The 19,753-nt window shown below is 42.4% G+C and overlaps 1 protein-coding gene across 3 annotated transcripts in view; it reads left to right on the top strand.

The window, feature by feature from the left end:
* Positions 1-520: 520 nt before the first annotated feature.
* The window catches only part of TNKS2 (tankyrase 2), a 56,374-nt gene continuing 37,141 nt past the window's right edge, over positions 521-19,753 (top strand). For 2 of the 3 annotated variants that reach the window (XM_039480878.1, XM_039480879.1), the window contains exons 1-8: positions 521-926; positions 8,455-8,679; positions 9,523-9,618; positions 9,945-9,981; positions 10,733-10,808; positions 12,278-12,372; positions 15,025-15,091; positions 19,195-19,381. In XM_039480878.1, coding sequence (XP_039336812.1) covers positions 725-926; positions 8,455-8,679; positions 9,523-9,618; positions 9,945-9,981; positions 10,733-10,808; positions 12,278-12,372; positions 15,025-15,091; positions 19,195-19,381 — 985 coding nt within the window. In that variant the 5' untranslated portion in view covers positions 521-724. The remainder of the gene's footprint in view (positions 927-8,454; positions 8,680-9,522; positions 9,619-9,944; positions 9,982-10,732; positions 10,809-12,277; positions 12,373-15,024; positions 15,092-19,194; positions 19,382-19,753) is intronic. The other variant, XM_039480877.1, reaches the window with a different exon arrangement.

The raw sequence follows: 19,753 nt of genomic DNA, 5'->3' as shown, positions 1-19,753 counted from the left end.
TCATCTCAGGGCTTGTACACAACCACTTCTGTCGCTCAGGGGTGTGAATAAGCCCCCCCTCGAGTGAGGTACGTTGGTGTGGACGGTGCTATGTCCGGGGGAGAGCTCTGCCCAGAGACATAGCTACCCCCTCCCCTGGAGATGGTTTTATTACACCAACAGGAGCGCTCCAGAGCATGCAACCCCCGATCCACACCCCGGGCTCGGGGAAGCTCCAGTCTGCCTTGGAGCAGCAGATACGCGCCGCATGCAGACTGCCTTGTCCTCAGCCACGGCACCGTCAGAAGCAAAGGCCCCCGCCACCCGCTGCACTAGTGCGCCGAGAGGCTCCCCCGCCTCACCACTGGGCTCTCACACTCAATGGGCCCCGCCCCCTGCCTGTATCACTGCCGACTCCGAGTCTCCGCGCAGTGCGCGCGCGCTGTGTGAGTCTCGCCTCGCGCACGCGCAAACAGCAGCACTCACGCTCTGTGTTTAGCCTCGTGGCGGCTGTCCTTTCTGCGCATGCTCTGTGTGCCGCACACCCAGCCCCTCCCCCAAGGTGGAAGCACGCACGCACGCGCAGCGTGTCTGGCTCCGGCCGCTGGAACCGGGGGGAGGGAGTCTGGCCAGGGCTGCCCCGGGCTCGCTTCCTCCTGTGGCGAGGCGTGTCGGGAGTCGGGGCCATGGCGGGGGGCGGCCCGTGACGGGCCCCCGGAACGCGGCTGCTGGGCAGGGGAGCGCCATGGCCGGGCGGCGGGGCGCGGGCGGGGCGGCCCCCTTGGCGGAGGCGCCGGGCTGCGGGCCCGCGGCGGAGCCGGCCCGGGAGCTGTTCGAGGCCTGCAGGAACGGGGACGTGGAGCGGGTTAAGCGGCTGGTGCGGCTCGAGAACGTGAACGGCAGGGACACGGCGGGCAGGAAGTCCAGCCCCCTGCACTTCGCCGCAGGTACCGCGCGCGCGTCTGCTCTGGCGGGGCCGTCGCCTCCCGCCCGGGCCTGTGTGGGAGCGAGCCGCTGCCGGCTGTGCCACGCACCTGGCCCGGGCGCGGGGCTGCCTGGGGGCTGCCCAACGCGCGACCCCGGCAGCCTGGCCCTGTCGGAGCCCCCTGATTGCTTCGTGTGGCGGCGCTCCGCTAGCTGCCGGCGCTGGGGGCTCCTGGCTCTGCACAGCGCATCGCCACGAGAGGGGCCGTGTCTGTGCCTCAGTGACGGGCGTTGGGGGGGTTTACCCACCCCCGGTCAGTGGGACATACGCCAGCTTGGCGATCCGCCCAGCTGCTGGGCGCCAAACACCCATTGGTGACGCTGAGAGTTAGTCCCAGTCGCCATAGAGGATGGGACCTGCCCAATTGAACGGAAGACGGTGGCCGCTGACTGGGTGCTATGGCCTTCTCGCTAAGGTGCTGGACCAGGACTCAGGTGATCTGAGTTCAGGTCTTGGCTGCGTTTCCCAAACTTTGTTTGACAAGTCCTTTGAATCTCAGAAGCTGCGTTGGTTCCCCTCATGTAAAATTGGAGTACTAATGCTTTCTGCTCTACAGAAATGTTAGGAGATACTCTATGTACTACAGTAAGAACAGGAGTACTTGTGGCACCTTAGAGACTAACATTTATTTGAGCATAAGCTTTCTTGGGCTACAGCCCATTTCATCACATGCATAGAATGGAACATATAGTAAGAACACCCCCCCCCCCCCCAAAGGTGGAAGTTACCATACCAACTCTAAGAGGGTAATTAATTAAAATTAGCTATTATCAGCAGGAGGAAAAAAAACTTTTGTAGTGACAATCAAGATAGCCCATTCCAGACAGTTGACAAGAAGGTGTGAGGATACTTAACATGGGGAAATTTGCAGATACAGACTAACACGGCTACTATTTAAGTATTTAGACTGAGAGTTAAGAATTAGACAGCTTATCTCATGTTGATTTTAAAACTGCCCTGTATTAGAATTTCTTACATTGTCTGACAGGTCCCTTTTGTAAGTCCCAAACTTTATGCACTTTTTTTGTTTGTTGTCACTTGTAAATGAACATTACTGCATCCTGTAGAACTGAATCTAAGCAGTCATTGCAGCTGGTCAGGAGATTGTTCTATCGCTTCAGGCACAGACCTGGCTGTAGCTTTCCACACACTTATGTGGATGCGTTAGGCTTGTCTATTGCAACTAATTTCTAGGGATAAATGGTACAAAATCAGCAGCCCATTATTTGCCAAACATAAGTCATTATGAACATGTAGCCTTGCTGCTCCACTCTGAATAGAGTCCCACTGAGTGGGTGTCTTTTCATATTCAAAGGCCTTCATGGGGTTGGCCCTAATTACCTGAAAGCCTCTTGCAGGATAGCTGTGTTCCACTGAAACTGTGAAATAGTTTAACATTAAAGGAAAGCTTATGAACACATGAGACAACTTTAATAGATTATGGAACTCCTAATGCTTTCAAAACCTAAGTACCAAACTCATTTCTTTCAATAAGATCTTTACATACAGCACACCTACAGTTGATTCTTAAACTCAAATTCTTTGTTAGCCAGTCAAGCTATTTCTACTACAGGCTTGGGAAATAGAGGATAATCTAATTACTGAAGGGACGGAGACACACACACATAGACGTTTCTCTTCAGATCGTGTAAAATTTAAGTGCCTAGATAAGAATAACCCTGCTTAGTTTTGTCCAGTGGAACTTTCAAGGCTCTGAATAGCCTTAAAATAAATCACACAGTTATTAAATTCGCAGTAGAAACAGATAGGTGGTGTATGCCACTAGGTAGCAGAGATGTTGGGAGGGTTCCATATTCCTCCCTTTGGTTCCTGAAAAAGGAGGATTAAGAGGCTGTTACTGATGTCTTCCCTCCCAAGACCGCAGGATCTTTCTGGTAGAGAGACCTACCTGTTAGTCTCTCTTGAGAAGATCTACTTATAGTCTTCCATTGGATGGAACTTTTCCACTGTGAACGTAACCATGGTAAATGAAAAAGAGTAATGTGATTGGTAGAAAACTCGTGTTTTGGGTTTTTTTGTTCCATTATTCCGGGTGTGAATAATAAGGGCTGCTCTTTCCCTTTCCGTCTTCTGTCTCTGGAGGATTACCAGACTACTGAAGATAGACGTAACCTACCAGGAAGTGGTAACAAAGGCTCTGCTGTAGTTTTGCACAGCAAAGCCTCTTGTTAATGAGGCTGGGTGTGCACACCTTTGTATTAATGCATGTGCTAGACAACCTTTTTTGTTTGGTTTAGTTCAGTTCTGGAGAAGTGTACTTATTCTGAAGGTCTTTGCTTTGCAACAGAGATGCCACAATACCAGGGAACTTGTGTTCCTTTTTAACTTGTATTGTCACTCTGGCTTAGACTTTAAAAAATGCAGCCTGTTAGACAAGGTCTACTTCTCTCCCATTCCTTAAATAAAGAATTTCCATTCTTCCTCCTGGTCTAAAAGACTTACTTTAGACTTACTTTACCAACTGAAAAGGGTTGAGAGGACAGGCTGCTCTCAGAGAACACATGTGCTGCTTTCTGGAAACAATCTGGGGATCTTGGTGGAGATTAATCTTGATGTTTCTTAACTCCATTGCACACACAAGATGAACCTATGGCAGTTAAGTTGTATTGAAGCTTAAGTCAAGAGTGTCACTCTCTGCGCAACAAAGCAGGCATGTAATCAAGTCCAATTAGCAAAAGTTAGGGGCATGTGTAAGGCTATGTCTATGCTACAGAAGCACAGCTAAGGCCCTAGTGTAGAGATTCATTAAGTTGATGAAAGGGTTTTTCTGTCACTGTAGCTAATCCACTTGTCTAGGAGGATGTGGTGTGTCTCAGGAGTGTGAATTTTTCTCTCCCCTGAGCGATGTTCCAACGTCAGCCTAAGTTCTAGGTGTAGACCGGGCCTAGGACGATCAGGCAGGTAACCGTTTTTGTCATGGAGCATGACAACCAGAAAATGCCAAACATTCAAGTTTTTTGTTTATTTGTTTTTAAACAGAAGACATGAGGAACAGATATATTTAGTTTGTAAACTCTTTGGAGCAGGGATTGTGTCTCTCTGTGTTTGTACAGCAGCTAGAACAGTGGGGTCCTGGTCTGTGACTACAGCTCCTAGTTATTTGTATTAATTTATTGCCTAGCAGGGAAATTAACCCAATGCCAAGAGAGGACTCAAGAGCCTCTCCTAGTGACTATAGATAATTACTGTTAGAATTAGTGAGATGCCAGAGAATACGGATATAAATCCGTTTCAAATCCTGAGGAAAGTCCAGGAAGTAAGTCAAGTAAAAGTCTAAATAAGACCTATCACAGAAGTAGACAGAGGAAGATCCTCAGCTGTCATCAGTAGCTGTATAATTGCTTGAATAAATATATAGATGTGTACCCCTTCTAGGCAGCAGAAAGATGTACTTAATCTGGTATAAAAGCTTTATTTAGTTGAAATCAGCATGCTTTAATGCGGTGGTTCTGGTGACCCCTTTCACATAGCAAGCCTCTGAGTGCGACCCTCCCCCCCTTATAAATTAAAAACACTTTAAAATATATTTAACACCATTATAAATGCTGGAGGTAAGGTGGGGTTTGGAGTGGAGGCTGACAGCTCCACCCCAACCCCACCCCATTACTTTGTGACCCCCAGTTTGAGAATCCTTGCTTTAATGGTTATATCAGCAATGAGAATGCACCTCTCTTTAGAAAATAAAGGAAGTACAAATGGGAAAGTTGATTTAATTTGAGGTTTTCCACTTGATTTAAATCCTCATTTAAAAATCAGTCTACTCTGCTCACTAGGGTTTTTGGTTTCTCCAGAAACACAAACTTGTACCTCTTTACCGATAAAGGTGATTCTGAAGTGCCCCAAAGACCTTCATAGGCAACAGTCACATCCTGTAAGGTTTCGTTTTATGAGTAGGATATGCATGAACAAGTGCCCTAAGTCATCCTAGCTTCTTGAAAAGAGAGAGCTGTCAAAACTTAATATAAATGGACAAGATTTGTAGTGCTGGTGCATTTTCAATTAGAGAAATACTTAAGATGTAGCGAGCATTGGACTAACAACATTACAAAACTGCTTTATATAAATTTAGGCTTGTGTTAGTACAAGATGATATTAAACCAGGCTTGCATAATTGTCACTTGCCAGCCTATGCATAATTTGCTTGTCCACTCTGTGATGGACAAATATTGATATTTTACTTTAAAATATTACTTGCCCTATATGAGCAGGTAAGTAGAATTTTGCAGTACTTTGTTAAATTGGCTACATTTTTTGCTTTCCAGTAACTTAATTGGAATGTAAAGCCTAAGTGTTTATTTAAAAATCTGTTCACACTTCATTTTTGATCAGATATATATCGTTGTATTAGGGATCACTGAATATAAAAGTGGTGAACTTCCTCAAATTGTAGATGTGCAAAGTCACTATGATAAATTACTTTATAGGCTATTTGTCCCCATGTACAATTTCAGAATTAAACTACACTTATTTTATAAGTGGGAGACATTCAGATTGTTTTGAGCCAATGAATGGGGAAATAATGAAAACTTTAAATTGGTAAGAAATCTACTTGCTTTCAATCAGGATCTTCCTTATGTAATGTTAACCTTTACAGACTTGAATATGTTGTCTGTCTCTCTCCCCCCCCCCCCCCCCCAAGAGATGGTAAGAAATAAAAGCTTGTGGCTGGTTATTTTTCTCTGCTCTGAAAAAACACTGACTAGAGAAATGAGACATTGGCTCTTCAAGCGACCTATTTTCTATATCTTTAAACACAAAAAACAACCCAAAACCCAAGTTTTTGCTGCAGCAAAATTTGATCAGTGAATTAGAATACAGAACCCAGTTTGCTTCCAAACCAAGAAAGTGTAAGTACATGTTAAAAATAGGCTAAGCGCCAGCATATTCATAACACATTTTTGTTTGTTTAATGTTTATACACAATCTAGTTTTCAACATTTTTTCCTATGAAACTTAATAATGGGTACTCTACTATGAAAATCTAGCCTCTATCCAACATACATATTTTTTGAAGGAAGCTGCTGTTGTTGAGGTCTTAAGTTTCCTTACAGAAAACTCATCCTTCCATTATCACTATTTTTAACATAGTTGCATATCCCATATTGCAGTGTGGCCATCTGTTTCCCCCCACTAGTGACTGGACTACAAGGACATTTTTGCTTCACAGACTTTAAGCTAACTGGATCTTTTAATCTCATCATCTCATAGTGGTTGTTGCAAATTTCAAAGGATATATAAACAGTTCAGATGGAGGTAGCAAATTATAAAGCAAGAAGTATCCAGTTCGGTCCTAAAACAAGGTGGAGTACAATCCCAGCAGTTGAATCAAAACAGTTAGCTCCATCATCATAGTGGAAAGGGTTGTGTCCTCCTTGCACTCTAGCTTCAGTGGCAAAAATTCTTTTAGTATAGGTTTAAGAAGTAATCCTTTTAAAAACCAGAAATAGACTGAAGACCTCCAGTGGGAAGCTAGTGAGCATGTATCACAGTTTAAGATTAGAGAGGAAAATGGCAGATGAAGAATTGACTCAGTATTTATCAGTCAAAGAAGGCAATACTGCTGTGTTTGATGACAGATATAGATGAAGCAGATGATGAAAGCAAGATGTTCGAGGAATTGGCCTGCTACCTGCCTAGCATAAGTGCATTTAAAAATGACTCCTTTTATAGTTTTATTTTTAATTTCATATTTCTTTTGTAACCGTTGAGCCTGGACTAACACGCACATCTAATTGCTAAAAAGTAGTAATTATTCTCTAATTTTTTTTGATCTTCATTTGATTGTTTTTGCATTTTTTCCTGAGTTAAAATAACTCAATAAAGTAACTTTTTTTGTAATTAGGCATAAATATGCATCTAAGGTGGTCACCAACCTGTAGATCATGATCGACTGGTCAATCCTGGAGCCTCTGCCAGTCGATCGCAATCTCTGGCCACTAAAAGTCTGATGGTGCAACGGGGCTAAGGCAGGCTCCCTGCCTGCTCTGGCCCTGCGCTGCTCCTGGAAGCAGCCAGCATGCCTCTGACGCCCTGGGGGAGGAGGGGCAGGGCAGGCATCTCCGCGTGCTGCTCCTGCCTGTAAGCACTGCCTCTGCAGCTCCCATTGGCCAGGAATGGGGAACACAGCCAATGGGAGCTGCAGAGGTGGTGCTTGCAGAGAGGGGCAGCATGCGGAGCCAGGTGCCTCCCTGGCTCCCAGGGGCTGCAGTGGCATGCTGGCCGCTTCCAGGAGCGGCGTGGTAGGGAATCTGCCTTTGCCCCGCTGCCCAAGGTAAGTGCTGCCTGGCAGGAGCCTGCACACCTCCTGTACCCCGACCCCCTCCCAGAGCCAGCACCCCGAACCCCCTCCTGCACCCTAACCCCCTGCCCCAGCCTGGTAAAAGTGAGTGAGGGTGGTGGAGAGCAAGCAACGCAGGAGGGGGGGAATGGAGTGAGCAGGGCAGGGCCTCAGGGAAGGGACAGGGTAGATCCTGATTTGCACTTAAATTCAAAAAGTGATCTTGTGCATAAAAAGATTGGAGACCACTGGTCTAAGGCTATGCCTACTGGAGACCAGACATTTTTATTCTTTTCTGTTACTGTTGTTACTGTTCCATTAAATTAGTGCTTTAAAATATGTGACCATTTTTTACATCATTTGGCAATGTTTGACTGGTCAATTGACTAGTTACTACTTGACCAGTCAAAGGCCCAACCCTAATGAAATATATATTCTTTATATATTTCTGATTATCTCTGGGGACTATGAATGTTCTTCTTATTCGTTGGCCAAGTGAAGCAAGGTCTACTATGCAGCTCCATAGTGTGTATGTAAATTGAAACACCAGAAAAGCATGAATCACTGGAAAATCAGGGCACCCAGACTGTTTGTGCTGCACACAGAGGAAATCATTCTGCTTCCTCCTGATGCTGCTTGCACCTCTCAGAGGTAGCAGCTTAGCTAGCTTGCTGCATGGAGATCATGGTCTTTAGCCTGGGCTCTACCAAAAATGAGAGCCTTAGAGAGGGGTTTTTGCTGGTGGAGGAAGCAGGGACTTGTGTGTGTACACGTACAAGCTCTTAGTGACTTGCCCAAGCTCACAGAGGAAGTCTGGAGCAGAGAACTGAACCTAGTTTTCCTAAGTGCCATGGGTGCTTAGGCACTCAACCATCTTTCCTCCCTATGCTTGTCAATGTCCTGCACTAATGTTATCTTATATTTTCAGGTCACAATGGTTTATCCTAGCATTTCTAACCAAGACAGCTGTAGTTACACTATATACTTGGGTATAGTATCAGTATACTTTTTAGCATTACATGTAGGGTTTTTAATACATTGGTTTCAATAAAAGTATTGCTGTAGCAGAGAACTCAGTTGTGGTTTCTTCTATAGTAGTTTCCCTCTTTAAGTGTCTTGTTTTTCTAATTTTAATCTTGGCCTGATTCTCTTAATGCCTAGTGGTTTATACAGAGTCATCTTTTTGTTTTAGGTTTTGGTCGGAAGGAAGTAGTTGAATATTTGCTTCAGAGTGGTGCCAATGTCCATGCACGAGATGATGGTGGCCTCATTCCTCTTCATAATGCCTGCTCTTTCGGTCACGCTGAAGTTGTCAGTCTTCTTTTGCATCATGGTGCAGATCCTAATGCTCGGGATAATTGGAACTATACTCCTCTTCATGAAGCTGCCATTAAGGGCAAGATTGATGTCTGCATAGGTAACTTTATCAGATTTCCCTCTCAACTGACTTCTGTGTGAATTAAAACCCTGCAATGCTCAATTCTTCATTTTTTTTTTTAAATCAAGCACTGCCCGTCACTAAATTCTAGTTTGTCAGGTGCACACTCTCAAAAATGAAAAATTTACTGTGAACTGAAACTTGACATAAAAATCTGTTGACTCATATCTATAAGTTACAAAAATGCAAAAATCCCCCTGCTACCTTATATGGTTCTCTCTTAGGTGGAGAGAACTACATGGTGGGGGAGGGGAAAAATAGTCATGTGAATTTGATTTATTTTATAAGTAGTATTTTGACTACTAAGTGGTCTTTCTCTCTTCGCACAGTCTGTCTTAGACTCATCTATCCTGCCCTGCTGCTGCTCCTCATAACACATGGAAGCAACAGAAACATTTTTTAACATAATGACTTAGTTGTGGTCTTTTGTTCCCTGTACCCCCACTAAATTAGTCAAAGACATCAGTCTTCACCCAAACCAACAGATTAAATTGAATTTATGTTTTAACTAGGTAGTTATGAAAGCTGTGAGGAGTATTAAAGTGATCAAGTAGTGAAATATGTGTCTGAGCCATCATCTTCCGGTTGTCTTGTCCAATTTGCCAGAGGCAGTTTTGATAAGTTTACCTTGGCATAAGAGCATGTCTGACATGTCAGGGATATTAGTTATGACATAATTGGCCTCAACGTATGTAAAGTTTGGGCCAGGGAATCAAGAGACTCCCCAACTGGGCTATTCTGTTGATGGGCTTGGTGGGATGACAAGCCATATTTCAAAAGCCTAGTTTCTATCAGAGTTGTTTCACATGTGCTACTTTATAGTACTGCTGCAGCATGGTGCTGAACCAGCCATCCGTAATACAGATGGAAGGACAGCTTTGGATTTAGCAGACCCATCTGCAAAAGCAGTGCTGACAGGTAAGTGCTGTTTTTTAAATCTGTAACTGATAGATTATGGCTACCATTGCTCCTATTTCAAAAGTAATATGCTGTTCCGGATTTTTCTTAAATATTAGTTTAATTTCTATTTATTTGTGGTCAGACCCCAAGTATAAATGACAGAACCTATCAGAATTTCAAGAGCACAAAGTACTAATTGTTTTAAAGAGGGGAAATAGCTGGAGACTTTGCTCTCTAAATACTGAAAGAAGAGGATAAGCAGAAAATTTTAGATTTATAAAAACTTTTATCCATGAATTGTATGTTTTTGATAGGTAAGGAAATCATTTTCTCTTCACTTTCAGGTGATTACAAGAAGGATGAACTCTTAGAAAGTGCCAGGTATGTATTAAATGTAGAAAATAATTTGCATATGGCAATATTTTCAGAATAACCCACTTTTTAATAACACATACAAATTAACTTTAAGATTGCTTTCTGAGTACATACAAGGCCTTGGACAGTCATTTTTGGGTTAAATTAATAAAACAATTATGGCACCCTTACCTCAGGACCTTGTCCTAATGGAGCCCCAGCAGCTAACTCAGGGCTCCTTCTCACTCTCCCCAGCTTCTGACAGCACTGCCCTATCTGGGGTTCTGTCACTCCATCAACCACCACACTCCTACAGCTCTAGAAAGGAGCTAAACGCCCTCTGCCCCATGGAACTGTTCTTATACTTAGGCTGGTGGGCCCTGATTGGCCGTGTCCCACACAGCCACTCTAGGCAGCTTGGAGGAGCCTCCAGCAGGGGGCCTCAGAGGGTCTGGTATACCCTGTCATAGGTTCTACTTACAATGAAGAACCATGGGGTTCTTTGTTGAGCGGTGTTGATGAAAATAGCCAGTTAATGTTAGAGAAGATGTGATGCACAGTAGCTACTGGCTTGTAATATGTCAATGTTCATATTGTATAATTTGAAATCCTTTGTAGAAGTTGTTTTTAGTAAATTTGAAACATTCCAGATAGCTGTTTTGTTGGTTCTGCTATTTGTGCCGCACTGTAAATACTGAAAGCAACTAAAGTTGTTTTTATATTCAGTATCAATTGGCTAAAATGTCCTGTGTGTGTTTAAACTATCTTTTTTTTCTAGGGGTGGTAATGAAGAAAAGATGATGGCTCTTCTGACACCATTAAATGTCAACTGTCATGCAAGTGATGGCAGAAAGGTATTTTAGCTCAAAGCCACATTTAAAGACATTTTGTTTTGAAATGTTAACATTTATATTTAAAACTGCCGTTTGAGTCAGATTTTTGGTATGTCAGATTCAACTTGTACTTACAAAATTGTGTGTGAAGACAGAATGTACCTATGTGGCAACTGTCAGATATTTTTCTTCTTTGCTTAAAAAGAACTATATCCACTACTTTTTGCATTTATCATCTGCATCAAAGAGTAGTGGCAGAACAACTTTCTTATGCTGACTGACTTTTTTTGCAGCTGTGCTGATGTCAAAGTTACAACAAAAGCCTTCCTTCTTTGATCTTAATAGTTGCCAAGTGAGTTGAAGAGTTGTATCCACACTCTTCTTTTGCACTACCTCCATCCTGTCTCCCCAAGACTTGGCACTGGCTCTGACATTACCTCTTTTTACAGTAGAGTTAACGCTACATTTACAGGGTCTGGACTTATTGCTGGCAGAGTAAGGGTATCTTGGCTAAAAATGCCAAAATTCCCATCCAAAATTTTTTGAAATTTCTTCAGTTTGAGCCCATAGCTTTCCTGAAGGTTCAAGTCGCTGTCTATGGCCCTGTCTCATTAGATATTTGCATGGGTTCATTCCCTTAAGTTTCTAAGTTTTCCCCAAGATAGTTTCTTACATGTTATACACTGCAGTTGGATATCTGAAGCACTCCAAAACTTTTAATTGTCTGAGCATCAGTACTACTACTTCCCCCTCCTCGTGGAGCATGAATTTCGTCCAACTGTGCAAACCCCTCAAGTTGATGAACCTATCCACTTCCTGAATGAAGAAGATAAGATTGCTGTGCAAATCCTATTGCTTCAGGCCTTTTGCTGGGTACTCCTCTCTAAAAACTCTCATGCCTCTTGACTGGACAGATCATAGAGCAGTCATCTGCCTTGGGAGTTCAGGTGGAGGATAAGGTGAAGTTTTTTTGTTTGTTCTGCATGTAATCACACTCTTCTCTCCAGCACAGTTAGCCATCATTGTGGCTTATTTCTAAACTTAACTTGTTACTTGGGAAAGAGAACTCTTCATAATCTAGCAATATATGCTGGTAACAGCCAAGTCACAGCGGGAGCCTCAGGGGGAGGGCTTTGGCATATCTGTGGAAGGACTAAACTGGGAGGAAGTGGGAGCTGACTGCAGAGCCCAAAAATCTGTCACAGTGGTTGTCGTTTGCGTGATTGTATTAGTGGTGAGTAAAACCTTGCAATATGTATTGATGGTAACTAGATCACAGGAAAAAAAAAAAAGTGAGCAGGAAAGGAAAAAATGTCCTGTGCACAAATATTGTTTAAATAACTCTTCAAACATTCTCTCCTGATGGTACAAATATTTTGAGGACTCAGATAACTTTATTAGTTGTATTCCTTTCACATTTCACAATGCTTGATTAGTTCAATTATTAACTTATAATTTTGATTCATTCTAAATTCATTCTATCTTTCCAGTCAACTCCATTACACTTAGCAGCTGGGTATAACCGGGTTAAGATTGTGCAGCTGTTACTACAGCATGGAGCTGATGTACATGCCAAGGATAAAGGGTGAGTTTTCTTTCACTTGTGTTTAGGATGTATCAATAATGCACTTTCACATGTAATAAAGAATTCTAATGTTAAAAAAAACAAAACTTGACCTGGATCAAATGCCAGAAAACTCAAAGTTGAAGCAGATGTACCATCTCTAACTTTATAATTGTGACCTTCTAATTTTTGGTCACAACCTTATGAGAAACCTGCAAAGCAATAAAACTAATACCAAATCATCCATAAAATATATTCATTCTAAGAGATGAACTGTCAACCTTTATATGTCCAAAAGAGTTTAAAAGGCTTACATTTTTAAAAAATGCTTTCATACCATACCTATCAAAATTCATTACACATCTGTGGTTGGTTCAGCTTTCATTTTCCTTTGAAGACCCCCTTTCACTTTAAGAATAGTTTTCTGATCGGATTCCCATGATTTCTCATTTTAAAAGGTTATAATCAAAAGAATAAACATCGTTTTTGTTTCCCAAACACTGAATTTGGATAATATATTACTCCTGAGGGCATTGTGCACCAAAAAATAAAAAATTCTACACATAATATTTTAAAATTCTGCAAGTTTTATTTGTCAGTAAATAAATGTAGAGACTCCAGCATGGCAGTGGGGAGCACAAGCCACTGGCTGCACAAAGGTGGAAAATCACCCTGCAGCCTCCCCACCCCCAGAACATGGACTGAGCGGTGAGGTTGCACTGAACCCTGACAAAGCACAAGGCCTGGACCTGCCCGAGAAATACCCTAGGGCCATGCCCCTCAGCGCCAGGCGCACCAGGTGTGCGGCAGGTCGGCTCAACCAGGCAGGATCCAAGTGTGGGGGGATCCAGGTGTGGGGTGAGAGGATTCTCTGTGGGACAATCTGTGTGCAGGCAGCTCAGTGGAGGTCGATGGGGGGCGGGATCTGGATGCACAGAGGCTGGGGGGCGGTTCCAGGTGCAAGGGCAATGGGACTCTGCAGGGGCTTCCAGGTGAAGGTTGTTGGGGTTCAGTGGAGGGGTCTAGGTGTGGGGATCTTATCAAGGGGGGTCTGGGTGCTGGTGGAGTGGGGCTTGGTGGGGTGGGGGTCTGAGTGCAGCTAGTTGTTGGTCAGTGGCATGGGGGTCTGGATGTGGGGGCTCAGGGTGATAAAGAGGGGACATCAGGGTGGGAGTTTGAGTGCAGAGAGCTCAGTTGGGGGGTGGTCTGGGTGCAGGGATGGGGGTCCAGAGGCAGGGGGTCTGGGTGCAGGGGACTCCAGATGCAGGGATTGAGGTTCAGTGGGGTGGGGTTCAGGTATGGAGGGCTAGAGGGGTTTCTGGATGTACCAGGTAAGGCTTGGCAGGCGTGTCTGGGTATGGGAGGTCCAGATGCACAGGAGTTGGGTGGATGAGGGAGCGGCACAGCTGAGGAGTGATGGGGGCAGGAAGCAGGGGAGGATGCTGGGCTTCCTACAGATGGGGAAGGTTTCTGGGGGTTAGTCTGACACAGCCCCAGCCACTCCTTGCAGGGGAAGAGGAAGTCCTGTCCTTTCCTGCCTCCAGCCCAGCCAGGACTAGCAGCTGATCCCCAGCCCCGCAGTGATTTACCTCTCTACCAGTGGTCCGGGTGCCTGAAACGTTGTACCTGTACTGCTAGGGAGTGGTGCGTGACTGCTCTTGCAGCTTCCCCTTGCTTCTCTGTCAGAGAGTCATTTTTCTGCACAGAAGCAAAGAAATCTGCGGGGGCCATGAATTCTGCCCAGACGCAGTGGCACAGAATTCCCACGGGAGTAATATATTTGTAAGCATTCACTTAGCATATAAGGGACTTTTGTTATTGCTAAGTATAGAAATGCTAATTGAAACATGGTAAGTTCATACAAATTTACAGAAAATATTTAATCTCTAGAAACCTTTTTTTAAAATTGTGAATAAATAGGCTGAAATTATAAAAAATAGAATCTTATTAAGTCTTTAATCCCAACATATCACTTCAGGGTGCATGGAACAGATGCCTGATCAAAGGGTTGCAAGGCCCTTGTAAACTTGAAACCTTTGTCAGTCCTCCCTTGCTACCCTTGCAATGAGATTGAGTCTCCCTGGCTGTCTAAATTACACTAGCCAGCCACCAGAACAGCATAGGATCAGGAGGGAGCAGAGGTGGCTTAAACACCTTAGTTTTCCCTCCCTGTGGAGGCCAGGTCTGTGCCATGTTCTTAGATGTATAGTACAGAATCTTGCTCAGTGATATCAACCACTAAACCACTCAGACTTCTTTAGAATGCTAAAGAAAAGAGATTGCACAACAAAACTTTTTAGGGCTAAAGGAAAAATTACTGTCTTCCTTGAAATAACTTCTCCCAATACCGTGCTTTCCACTTAGTGTAATTACTGTTTAATTTAATAAAATCTCTGGAACCAAGTCACTTACAACAAATACAATGCAATTTCCATGTGATTATGGAATTCATTGTGCAATTTATTGTGCTTATGTTAAGCAGACATTGATTTCAATAATTTTGGAGGTTATTTTCTCATATCTGTTTTCCCCATCTCTTTTCAGTGGGATAGCTGGGTTTTTAAATTTTTAGAATTGTTTGAATGCTACATATTTTTATTTGTAATTTACTGAGTTTACATACTTCTAATCCAAGCATATATAATCATGTTCTCCCTCCCCCCAACTGCTTAGAGATTTGGTGCCACTTCACAATGCCTGTTCCTATGGTCATTATGAAGTAACAGAACTTCTAGTAAAGGTTGGTATTTAATTTCATTCCTCTTTCAAACTGGGTAGATTCTTCTATTGTGAATTTTTCCTGGTTTGTGAGTGTCACTTATCTTCTTGTATTTAAAATAATTTCGCTTTCAAGTTACGGAGGTGTCATGATGGCTTGTAAGATTAATGTAGTTCTAGCATTCTAGATGTAAACTAAGATTTAGCAAAGCTTTTTAAAAAATTGTCATCTAAAGAGATGATTTGTAAGCCTTGTTCCAGCCTTGTACAAATTGAGGCACCAATCGTGCAACTGTTTGCATGCAGGCACAACAGTGCATATCTGTGGAGTCCCATTAAAGCCACTGGGGCTCTGCATTGACACAACAGTGTGCATGCAAAAATTTGCAGAATTGGGTCTTGAAAAGAGTGAAGTTCATCCGTCTCAGACACAAGTATTACTAATAAATGAAATTACATTGTCAGTTCACTTGCAAAAATATTTGACTTAATGTAAATATTTATTGTTTATAATAGTCTCTGAGTCTCGAAAATATTCCCTCAGAGCCTAAAACTAGATTTGTTAAAGTAACTATCAATCAGATGGAGATAAAGGGAAGAAAAAAGAAAAATTGCATAGGAAAAAAGAATAACCTTAACTACTTGTGTATATATATTCTGTATATACTCCAGACATAACATTTAAACAATTAGCAATCTTTACAAATTTTATTGTATCTAGAGAATATAAAAATTTAGTGAACTACAATGTTGAGAGATGGCTCAATATCTGCAACAGTTCTGACATTTTGAACTTTTTCCCCTCACTTCAGCCACTGATTAGTTTGCAGGGTTATTAAAAACATCCTTTTGGTCTCCATTTCAGTGGTGCAGAGTTAGGGCCTAACTACAGAATCCTTACTGCCCTGTGTGTATTATCTGCTTGCATGGAAATTTTATCCTTACAAACACACTTTCCCTCCCTGCCATCCTCTTTTTTACCCTATATTGAATGTTTGTAGGCACTTCCAGTTTCTTCAGTAAAATGAGAGAACGACGTTCTAGAAGTGCTGGCAAGACACTTCTGCGCATGCATACACAAACCCCCTCTCTTCCAGGAGAAAGCAGAGCATGAAGGGTCCATGAAAAAATTCAAGTTGTAGTTGAGATTGCAAATATTTAACTTTTTTTCAGGGGTTCTACATTAATTATCAGTCTTCATGTGGAAATGAACAGTACCACCTTCACTCTGACCCTGTGTCATTGCTCACAAATCACTCTCCCCCGTCCAAACTAGGAGATAAGTGTATTTACTTTCATTGCAATATACTTTCATTGCATCAGTGATTCAAAATATCAGGGGTGGCATGGTATTTCCCAGAGGTGGTTTTTACCAGTAAAACTGTGGTTGTATCCACCCCTGGAAAAATTAATTAGTCCCAATTTAAGACATTTTCTGTTTTAAAAACTGCTTCATAATTGTACTTAGTTTTAGCTACATATTCAAGTTGCGGTTAATAAGGTAGGGTTGTACAAATGAAAAACAAAATTGCAGTAGGTGTAATGTAATTATAATACTGAACATCGAGATGTCTGCATTTTGGTTTGCTATTTTCTCAAGGAATCTATACATGTCATGATTCATATTTCAGTTTTCAATGTTATATAAACATTGAAAACATTTGATTATATGAAATGACATTAATGCTGAGCTGTAGGCTTGAAACATTAAGCAATCAGAAGCATGCAGAATTGCAGACTACCAATCCAGGTCCATTTGACCATGCTGCATTCTGTATCAGAAGACCAACTTTGATGTAGTGGATAGATGGAGCCTATTCCTCAATTTTGAATGGATGTATCCAAAGTTTGAAAAGATTTGTTTTGTGCTTGCTGAAACTTGCTGGACACTGATGCAGTTATTTTTCTGAGTTTAAATTAGGTTTAAGATAGTATTTACCAGTGCTCTGTCCTACACCATTTTCCCCCAGGAAATAATCAGCCTTGACAAAACTTGAAGTGGTTTAAATGGATTATCTTATTCTTGTTGTTAGGCTTATCATCTGCTGCTAAATTGTAAACTGAAACATTTAAACTGCATTCAGTAGTTTAAAATACACTTAAGCAGGTGTGCACCTGTGGTTACATTATAGAAGATCGTTCTTGCCTTCTTTAAGAACGTAACTAGACCACTAGGAAAAGATATAGGTTTCCACACCTTTTCCGGCATACACCATTTGGTGTATCAAGTGTGTTGTACTGTGAGACTTAACATGGATGCTTATATCTGGGTGTACAAACCTTTAAAGAACCAAACCAATAGTTAGGGTCATACTAGATGGTGGTAATAATGCTTATATAATACAATAGAACCTCAGAGTTACAAACACCAGAGTTATGAACTGACCAGTCAACCACACACCTAATTTGGAACTGAAACTACGCAATCAGGCAGCAGTAGAGACTAAAAAAAAGCAAATACAGTATAGTACTGTTTTAAATGTAAACTACTAAAAATAATAAAGGGAAAGTAGCATTTTTCTTCTTCATAGTAAAGTTTCAAAGCTTTATGAAGTCAGTGTTCAATTGTAAACTTTTGAAAGAACAACCATATTGTTTTATTCAAAGTTACAAATATTTCAGAGTTACAAACAACCTCCATTCTCAAGGCGTTTGTAACTGAGGTTCTACTGTATAAAGTGTTGCAATAAACTTTTTGTTATGTAACAAAAAATGTTAATTTTTAAAAAACATGACTCTTTGGGCTGGTCTACTCTGGGGGGGGATCGATCTAAGATACGCAACTTTAGCTACATGAATAGCGTAGCTGAAGTCAAAGTATCTTAGATCGATTTACCTCTCGTCCTCATGGCACGGGATCGACGTCCACGGCTCCCCCTGTCGACTCCACTACCACCGTTCGCGCTGGTGGAGTTCTGGAGTCGACGGGAGCACTTTCGGGGATTGATATATCGCGTCTAAATGAGACGCGATATATCAATCCCCGAGAAATCGATCGCTACCTGCCGATACGGCGGGTAGTCTAGACGTACCCTTAGAGTAAATAGAAGTTGCCTTGAAGCAACTGAGTTTCTAAACATTTTCTTGCGTTCACAGACTGATTTATCATTTTGTCAAAAACTGTCAACTTCCTCTTGGCAAATGGTAGCTCTTACTTAGGCTAAAGAACCATTCAGTTATGTAGAGAATAATGATGGAAGGATGATAATATAGTCGTGTTCACAGTGAGAGGAAGGATGATCCAGTGGCTAGAGAGCTAGCCTAGAGTTTGTGAGATGTAGGCTCAATTTCCTGCTCCGATACTGGCTTTCTTTGTGACCTTGGGCACATCACTTAGGGCTTGTCTACACTTAAAATGCTACAGCGGCACAGTTCCGCCACTGCAGCGCTTCAGTGTAGAGCAGGGGTCGGCAACCTTCGGCATGCGGCCCATCTGGGTAATCCGCTGGCAGGCCGTGAGACGTGTTTAGGTTGACCATCCGCAGGCACGGCCCCCTGCAGCTCCTACTCAGATAGGTTCGCCGTTCCCAGCCACTGGGAGCTGGGGGGGACTGTGCCTACAGACAGTCAACCTAAACACATCTCACAGCCCGCCAGCGAATTACTCTAATGGGGCACGTGCTGAAGTTTGCCGACACCTGGTGTAGACGCTACCTATGCCAACTGGAGGGGTTCTGTTGTCATAAGTAATTCACCTCCCCAAGGCTTGGAATTCTTCAGTCGACCAAGTGCTGTCTGCACTGAGACTTAGCTCCTCCTAATTGTGCCACTCAGGTTTGGATTTTTCACACCCCTTAGTGATGTCATTGTGCTGACCTAATTTTCTACAGTAGACTAGGCCTTTAGTTTCTTTCTATCTCACTTCCCTATCTATAAAATGGGGATAGTAATAGTGCCCTACCTCATAAGTGTGTTGTAAGGATAAATTCATTACAGATTATGAGGCACTCTGATGGTATGGTAATGGGGGCTGTATAAGGACTTACAATAGATATTTCTGGAAAAATATCTTGGAAACTGTGTGTTATAAACTGTAGTTATATATTTATCTTGCTGTCTGCTTAGTTGCAATTAATTATTGCAATTTTTCTTTAATAGTCTGCTTTGTTTTTGTAACTTTCCCAGCATGGAGCATGTGTGAATGCTATGGATCTGTGGCAGTTCACTCCTCTGCATGAAGCAGCTTCTAAGAACAGGGTGGAAGTGTGTTCTCTCTTGCTAAGTTATGGTGCTGATCCAACACTGTTGAACTGTCACAATAAAAGCACCATTGATTTAGCCCCAACACCTCAATTAAAAGAACGATTGGCATGTGAGTATAAAGTGAATGTGAAACTGAATAGGATAGTTGGCATTTCATAGCTCATCTCTAATTTTGATCAGTTGTTTTTCTTTGTAATATGTGCCCTAAGTTTCATAAACAGTATCACAGTGATATCAAGTTTGGGAGAAAGTGTTTACATTTTGCAAACAATTGTGTAATGCCTGCCTGAAGATTATATTATCCTAAAACATGAAATAGTCTCAAATATATACAACTAACAGGACCTTTTGAACCTAGATTTAAAAACTGATTTTAGTTACTATTCAACAGTCTTGTAGCTGTAATGGCTTGTGTAGATTTTTCTTTCCTGGAATCCTGTTTTCTTCCTGCTGCTTCCCCACTTCTCTCTATGATCTTTCC

This window comes from Mauremys reevesii, linkage group 7, assembly GCF_016161935.1.
Source record: "Mauremys reevesii isolate NIE-2019 linkage group 7, ASM1616193v1, whole genome shotgun sequence".
Lineage (NCBI taxonomy): Eukaryota > Metazoa > Chordata > Testudines > Geoemydidae > Mauremys > Mauremys reevesii.
This window is presented reverse-complemented; position numbering and strand designations above follow the sequence as displayed.